Source organism: Eurypyga helias, unplaced genomic scaffold (genome assembly GCF_000690775.1).
Source record: "Eurypyga helias isolate BGI_N326 unplaced genomic scaffold, ASM69077v1 scaffold28114, whole genome shotgun sequence".
NCBI lineage: Eukaryota > Metazoa > Chordata > Aves > Eurypygiformes > Eurypygidae > Eurypyga > Eurypyga helias.
The window spans coordinates 28,893-36,762 of record NW_010244810.1 but is presented as its reverse complement, the minus strand read 5'-3'; the positions used below and the strand labels follow the sequence as shown (position 1 = coordinate 36,762).

The following is a 7,870-nucleotide window of genomic DNA, read 5'->3' as shown; positions in this document are numbered from 1 at the left end:
CCGCCTGGGCAAGCCAGTGTACGCCGCCCTGGCCCGGCCACCTGGCTCCCGCTCCCCTGTGCCACCGGCTCAGGATGGGGAGGATGCCGGTGGGACCTGCACATCCAGAGCCAAAACAGCACCAGAGAAGGGTGAGCCACGGCAGAGCCCTGCAGCAGAGGCAGAGGCACCAGGGGAGCTGGGTGGCCTCGAGGATGATGCTGGGAAGCGTGCGGGAGGCCTGGGCGCAGCTGCAGGGAAGGGGACCCGCAAGCAAGAAAGCACCGTTTACGCCGTCCGCCGGTCCAAAAGACTCAACCCTGAGCTCGGCCACTGGCTCCACCAGAGAAGGGTGAGCCACGGCAGAGCCCTGCAGCAGAGGCAGAGGCACCAGGGGAGCTGGGTGGCCTCGAGGATGATGCTGGGAAGCGTGCGGGAGGCCTGGGCGCAGCTGCAGGGAAGGGGACCCGCAAGCAAGAAAGCACCGTTTACGCCGTCCGCCGGTCCAAAAGACTCAACCCTGAGCTCGGCCACTGGCTCTCCTTCCTCGATGAGCCACCCTCCGAGCCCTCTATCTCCAGGGAGGCAGGGAACGGCCACAGCCCTCGGGATGCCCTGGCGTGCAGGGACTCCGCACCGTGCCAAGTGCTGGAGGGCTTCTCCGCCGAAGAACCTGCGGCTGAAGTGGAGGTGGGGGGCACTGAGGAGGGAGATGGTGGAAGCATGGCACCACCAGCAGAGCCCCAGCCCCTCTCCCTGGGCTCCCTGGGGGATGGCGAGGTGGGCGACGGAGCTGAGAGCCGACGCTATGCCCTCCTGGAGCAAGCAGGTGAGGGGGGCTGGGGACTGTCGCTCTGCTTACCCCTCCTCGGTGTGCCTGCACTGCCCGTGGCGCTGCCTGTGCCGTCCCTACCGCGGGTGAGTGCTGCTGGCCAGGTGCTGGCCACTCGGATGGCAGTGAGGCTGTAAGCAGCCCCAAGCACAGCCGACCCCTGACCCATGTGCCAGCTGGCTGTGGGGTCCCACGCATGGGGAGCTGGGGGCCTGTTCTAGTTTTGGAATGCTGTTTCAATCCATGGAGGCCTTATGCCTCAGTTTCCCCATCCTTATAACAAGCTGAAGGAGTCGGTGTAGCGCTAACCCAGCAGGGACCAGGCTGCCCCATCCCTCGGGGTCCCTTGTCCCTGCAGGCTCGCCCTGTGCCTGGGCACTGAGGTTAAGGTGCGCCAGTGCTCCAAAATCACAGCTATCCACAAGTGCTTTGTGAGCACGAACGGCTCAGCCCCAGCAGTGTTCACCCTCCTGGGCAAAGTCCCCAGCCCCGTGGCAGGCCAGGGTGGGCAAAGACCCCAGCCCCTGCCGCCAGCACCGCGGGCACTGGAGCGAGCGCCGCTCGGCTGGTAACCCTGCTTCTCTCCCTGCCTTTCAGAAACACCCCAGCGTCTCACGCTGTCCTTGGCACAAACGTAAGTGCGCACGGGGCTAAGAGAACCACGCCGGGGCTGGGAAGATGCCCTGGTTGTCTGGCTGGGCACGCGTCTGCAGGAGCAAGCGGAGCTGCTTTTGCAGGGCAGAGCGAGCCGTGCAGCTGGGCATGGGGCTGTGGGGAGCCGAGGCCGTAGCGCGAGTGCAGGGGGCTCAGAGAGGGCAGGGCATTTCTGCGTGCCAGGGGCCGCGTGCCCTGGAGCTCTGACTGGGTAGGGGAGGGCACACTGCTCGCCCCACTGCCCCTCGCACCCCTCTGTGGGGTTACTCCGACAGGCACTCGCCGTGGTGGGAGGGCTCGCTTTTAGGCAGCGTTTGCTCAGCTTCCTTTTGGTTTTTGGGACTGTGGTTCAGCTAAACACTTCCTCTCTCATTTTCTGCTCTTCTCCAGCGACCCAACCTTTGGGAAGAGAAACTTTGAGCCGCTGCTGACTGTGGAGCTGTGTGGGACAGCAGGTAGGACAGGCTCTTAATTTTAAATTTTGCAAAAATCCTCCCTGGGTGGGGGCAGACTTACCCTAAATTCAGCCTGGAGTCACCAGCTCCAGTTCAGCTCCAGCCAAGCCCAGCTGAGGGCGCATGCTCATCCTCTGGCCTGGGAGACTCCCTTTGCTCTGCAAATGCAGGAGACTCCCTGTGTGCTACCTCCACATCTGATCACTGTGAGCAGCTCAGATGCATTTGGGTTTGGGGGGGCTGCTCAGGGGCTCCTGCATGAGCTGGGAGGAAAGGGAGAGTCCTCTGGTTCCTCACTGGGATCAGGCATCCTTCTTTTTCCCGAGTGCCGCTGAAGGGATGATGCTGTGGGAGCCGAGCAGCCTCCTCCCTTGCAATGCCTGGTAACGCCCAGGCGCTGGGGTGGGACGGGGCAGGACGGTGGGGGCAGAGCTGAGTGCTGCCCTTTGTTTGGGGGGTGCAGGTCTCACGCCACCCACCACTCCGCCATATAAGCCCGCTGAGGAGGATCTGTACAAGCCGGACATCCCTCAGGAGCCAGGGAAGGAGGACGGGACAGCCCCCAGCCCTGGGGGTACAAGGGACATGGCAGCCTCCCAGAAAGCCCACAGGAAGCACCCCGAGAGGACAGAGCTCTTCGCCCACCTGAGCCGAGCTGCCGGGCGCCCCGCGCCCCCCGAGCAGCAAGGCGTGCTCAAGCGGCCCTTCTCCCACTCCTTCGGGGACCACGACTACTGCCAGGTGCTGAAGCCCGAGGCTGCCCTGCAGAGGAAGGTGCTCAAGTCTTGGGACCCCCCGGGCCAGGTGGAGTCGGAGCACAAGCGGAGGGTCCCGGCCGCTCACTACCAGGACCTGGACCTCATCAGCAAGGAGGCGGGCGAGATGCTCTGGAAGGACGGAGTCAAGCAACTGAGAGACCAGGAGATCAGAGCCAGCTTAACGAAGCACTTTGGCTTTCTGGACAGTGCTCTCGATGATGAGGACATGGTCTTCTGCAAGACCCCCGAGTACGACACCGTCTTTGAAGACAGCTGCAGCGAGAGTGGCTCCCCTCGGGAGGAGGAAGAGGAGGAAGAGGAGGAGGAGGAGGAGGAGCATAGCGACACCAAGCTGTGCCTGCGAAGAAACCCCCTTTCCAGGACCAGTTTGCATTATTGTTCCCGGAGCAGGTCCAGCTCAGGGTCTTCGTGCTGCCGGTCCCGATCGCCTGCAAGCAGACGCACCTTCAGGTACTGGGGGGTTGCAGGGAGGACACTTGGGTCCTTTCTTGCACCCTGTGTTTTTGCCCCAGTGCATGGCAGCCCCTCCTGTCTGCTCTGCTAGCCCAAGTCACAAACATGCTAATTAATGAAAGAAAACCTATTGAAATAATTTGTACTACAGCAGCAGCTGCTGCAAACATCAGCCCCAGCCAGAGAAAGCGGCACCAGGGGGAAGCAGCCAGGGGTTTCCATTGTGCTGGGAGAAACAGGGCATGGGCAGGGGCCGGAGCCGTGCCTGGGAAGTGGTGAGCGCTGGCTGGGCACCGCCCCCCCATCTATCAGAAAGTACTTTCCAGTGTCCTTTCCAGTGTTTCCAGATCTCCACCTCTCCTTGGCTGCCAATCCTTCTGAGCGCCCACACACCACTGCCAACACCATATGCCTCAGCTTCTCTCTGAAGCTTTCCCTGCCGGATCGCCCCCGGCTGACCTCCTCTCCCTCGCTTCCCAGGTGTGAGAACGGCGAGCAGTGTCAGGGCAGGAGCGGGCACCGGGGCCAGATGGAGAAGAGACGAGAGAAGGCCATTGTAAGTGAGCAGGGACCCCCTGTGGGGCCAAAGCAATCCCCAGTTCACCTCCTGCTCCAGAAAAGCAGTGGTGGAGCCCATTAGCCCTGGCTTCAGCATCCCTTGGTGCGAGGCCAGTGTTAAACAAGGACGTGGGGGTGGAGGAATGCGAAAAAAACCTAATGTGAAGCGGAAGCCACTGGCCATTGGCAACACAGAGAGTCCTTGGCACAGAAATACCCAGAGCATCCTATGCCGGTGCTTCAGCGCCGCTGGCATTGGCAATTAGCGGGGTGAGCCAGGGTGAACCTGAAGCTGCTTGGCTGTATGGCTGTAACAGATGCAGTCCCACCGCAGAGGCAAACTCATGCAACCGGGAACCCCAGCGTGTGCCCGTGGGTGGGAGTTGGGTTGGGGTGGGCTTGTGGGGAAATTACTCGGTCCTCCGCACTGTTGTGCACACACACACACCCCCACACATGCCCATCTGGCATTCTTTTCCTGCAACACCATTGAATTTTTCTCCTAGAGATTCTTGGGAATATTTGTTGGCATCTTCACCAGGAGAAGCTGAAAATGCTGCTGGAATGCAGGAGAAATTTAAAAGAGAAGAAGGGGGCAGTGGCTGCTTCAGCCTGGTTGTGGCTGTCCCCTGTCCTGGGGGTGACACCCGTGAGCTGGCTGGGGACAGCCAGACCCTGGAGGTGTCAGGCTGTGCCCGTGGTGGCATTGCCCCGCTGCAGCCTGTCCCGCTGGTGCCTTGCAGGGGTACTCGATGGCCCCACATGTCCAGAGCCCACGGGCAGCATGGAGATGCAGGGTCCCGAGCCTGAAACCTCTCTCTCGCTTTGCCAGGGGGAAGGCCGGGTGGTGTACATCAGGAACCTCTCCAGCAGCATGAGCTCCAGCGAACTGAAGAAACGCTTCGAAGTGTTTGGTGAAATCGTGGAGTGTCAGGTCCTGTCCAGGACTAACAGGTGGGTGGGGAGCGAGCTGCAGCCTGAAGCTCCAGCAGCTGTGGAGAACCCCGCGCCCGGGCAGCCTCAGCACTGCCAGGCGTTCAGGTCAGCCCTGCGGCCAGCCGCGCCTGGGCGAGTGGTGCCGGTGCGGTGAAGTCCAAGGGCATGGGGAGGGCCGGTGGGATGGAGGGCCGGAAAGATGGAGCGCTGGGGGCGCAGTGCTGGGCAGAACCATGTCAGAGGGACTGTGGCCCTCATCGTATCTTGGATTCTTTCTCTGGTCGCTCAGGGGGGATAAATATGGCTTCATCACCTACCGGTATTCAGAGCATGCCGCCTTATCTCTGAAGAACGGCACCTTGCTAAGGAAGAGGAATGAGCCTTCATTCCAGCTGAGCTCTGGTGGCCTCGGGCACTTCTTCTGGACCAGATACACTGACTTGGGTAAGAAAGCTGGAGCTGCTTTTTCCAGAGAGCCTCCTTTATCAGCACAGAGCTCTAATGGCACAGTGCACTACTGAACCATAGTCATGCAAGGATCCTAAACCTCCTCAGAGCCTGCAGGAAAAGCCCACTGGCTCTCCTGTGGCTCCTGTACCTGCTCTTAGCTCAGTCTGATGGCTCGGGAAATGGGGAGAGAAGAAAGGCAAGTGGCATGAAGACCCGGAGTGTGTTGGCTGCAAACCATAGCATCACAGCCCAGGGCTGCTGGGTCTCAGCTGACCACAGCCCATCCTGTCTGTGGCATTTCTGCAGAGAAGTCCCTTCGAATCATTAGAGAAAGCAGTCAGCAGCATCTCCTTAGCCCAGGAGGTGATCTGGGGGGGTTGCTGCTCCACAGGACAGACTCACTGCAGTGCACATGCACTTTTGAGCCAAAGTGAGGGCACTGAAATGTGCTGCGGTCACATTAACCCTTTCTGTGCTCTACGGGCTTCTGCAAGACCTCCTGCCTCACTCGGCAACCACATTAGCCAGGGTCTCGCTGGACCCCATCCCTCCATGGGGGTAAGACCTCAGTCTTGACTTATCTGTAGACACCCAGTCTGACCCAAGTACCACTTGATCTTTTAGCACCTTCCAGTATCCCATATCCTCAGAGCAGCGATCCCTCTGACTTTGATTGTGGGCTCAAATGCTCGTTGTTCATCTAAATAAATCCCAGAGCCTCCCATTTTGGGCATGGACTAGGTAGGAAACAGCACCCTGTGAAGACGTTGGCACATGGCTGTGCAGGGCTGTGGGGAGTGGGGACAGAGCTGCCCCCCTGCTTAGGAGAACCCCTCTCCGTGCTCCTCACCTGCAGATAGCTGCAGGGCCAGCGGTCACCCCCTTATGGCACTGCCTGGCTCCATCCTAAAATCCTGCTGGCCCTGGTACAGGGTGAGAGGGGGAGCCCACAGAAGAGGAGAAATGCAGCCGTGCCATTCATGGCTCATTCAGAAATGCACGCCCAAAAGGGTTAAGTGGCTGTTAAATAAGGCAGCCTTATTTCTGACATTTGCTGAAAATCCCAGGCTTTGCAATGGCACTGCTTGTTCCACTTCTGACGGAGAAGGGCTGGGGTGTGCTGCGGGTAGGCACCCCCCTCTCCTTGCCCGGCACAGCTCCCGCAGGGATGGCCCTGGGTCAGCGCCTTGCCATTCAGCTGCACCCGGCAGATTTCTGCACACCCAGGAAGGGGTGTCTGACACCCCCTCTGCCCGACAGCTCCTTGCAATGGGGCAGAGACAGCACTGTCCCCGCTCCCCTTCGCCATCACTGCCTCATCCAGGCTGGCTTTGCAGCGCCAGGATGTAGCATGTCGGTGACAGGGGAGTGAGCAGTGCCCTGCCGTGCCTCAGTTTCCCTCCCTCCCAGGCAGCAAGCATGCTCGTGCCCCGCTGCCTGACCCGGCTGCCTTGTGTCCCTGCCATTCCCAGATTGCAGCGCGGAGGAGTCATCCCCAGCTCCAGTGAAAAGCAAGTACGAGACCATGGATTTTGACAGCTTGCTGCAGGAGGCCCAGCTAAGCCTGCATCGGTAACAGCCTTAACCTTGGAGGAATACCTCAATACCTCAGTCAAGGCACTTCCAATATGTTTACGTTTTCAAAGAAATTATTCAGTCTATGGAAAGCGAGAGAGAGCGAGAGAGAGCGAGAGCACGCACGCACGAGAGAGAGACTGCTGTCCCTTCGATCGATGTTTACATTGAACAAAGCTGCTTCTGTCTGTGAGTCCCCATGGTGTTGATGTCTCACTGCCACACGTTAGTCCCCCTGCTTCTGACTGGTTGTTTTAGGGTGAGCCTAGGAGCCCCCCGGCCCCCCTTCTCCCTTCCGGCGTCCCCCTCCCCCGTGCTCCCGCCGCGGAGTTGCAGCTGTGTTCACCATAACATTTTTTTGTCCGTAGTGTGTGATGATGAAATTGTTAATTGTGAATAGAATCAGGATTATAAACTAATTTTTAATAGAAGAAGAGAAAAAAAAAAGTATATACTTAAAAAAATGTATTTATGGCTCAGATGTACTGTAATTCAGATTTATTGTACCGCTTCCTTGATTTTTAACTATGCACTGTAATGAGGCACTTGCCACTCAGCAAATGGGGGGTCAGAGCAGAGTCACAGAGCTGGCATTCACACGTCAGCCATGGAGGCACCCTCCTCCCCACCGGCAAACCGGGGTGCTCGGCGGTCGTATTGGGGTCACCCACTTTGCTGTCAAAGCCATTCTTCTTGCTCACATGGCCCGACCCCCCAGCCCCAGCGCATCTGGATCGTGGCATCCAGATGCTGAGCTCAGTCCTGGTGCGTGCTGGAGCTGGTGGGCACTGGGGCGTGCCAGCCCCGCACTGATCTCACCGTGGGGCCAGGCAACTTTGCAGGCACGAAGGAGGGGGGTGGTAGAAGGATGCACTACCTGGGGAGCTGCGGGACCGATGCCTGCCAGCTATTGCTGCTCCAGCCCTCTGCTGACGTTGGAGTCAGGACGGAGGGACCATGGGGCCAGAGCTGGCCAAGCTTGACGCAGTGGGTCCTGCCAGCGCAGCCTGGGGGACGGGCACCTCCAGCTCCATGCGAGGGAGCTGGCTTCTCTCCGGCTCCTCAGGCGGCTGGGAGACTGGCCAGGCCGAGCGGCTTGCTCCCCGCTCGCTTCCACCCCTGCAAAGCAAGCGGGGCGAGAAGACCTGTCCATGATCCCTGCCTGGCAGCCAGCTCAAAATCCAGAGAGGCAGCGGGGC

General features: G+C 59.8%; 2 protein-coding genes across 2 annotated transcripts in view; both read left to right on the top strand.

Moving 5' to 3' along the window:
• PPARGC1B (peroxisome proliferator-activated receptor gamma, coactivator 1 beta) overlaps nt 1-6,672 on the top strand; it is a gene marked incomplete at its 5' end in the record, with an annotated part of 8,092 nt that extends 1,420 nt beyond the window's left edge. Inside the window, 8 exons of the mRNA XM_010149886.1 lie at nt 326-808; nt 1,409-1,445; nt 1,856-1,920; nt 2,384-3,149; nt 3,633-3,708; nt 4,543-4,664; nt 4,936-5,090; nt 6,569-6,672. Of these exons, the coding sequence (XP_010148188.1) occupies nt 326-808; nt 1,409-1,445; nt 1,856-1,920; nt 2,384-3,149; nt 3,633-3,708; nt 4,543-4,664; nt 4,936-5,090; nt 6,569-6,672 (1,808 nt within the window). The remainder of the gene's footprint in view (nt 1-325; nt 809-1,408; nt 1,446-1,855; nt 1,921-2,383; nt 3,150-3,632; nt 3,709-4,542; nt 4,665-4,935; nt 5,091-6,568) is intronic.
• Nucleotides 6,673-7,539: 867 nt separating this feature from the next.
• The window catches only part of LOC104508312, a gene marked incomplete at its 3' end in the record, with an annotated part of 21,272 nt that continues 20,941 nt past the window's right edge, over nt 7,540-7,870 (top strand). Inside the window, exon 1 of the mRNA XM_010149885.1 lies at nt 7,540-7,611. Coding sequence (XP_010148187.1) covers nt 7,540-7,611 — 72 coding nt within the window. The remainder of the gene's footprint in view (nt 7,612-7,870) is intronic.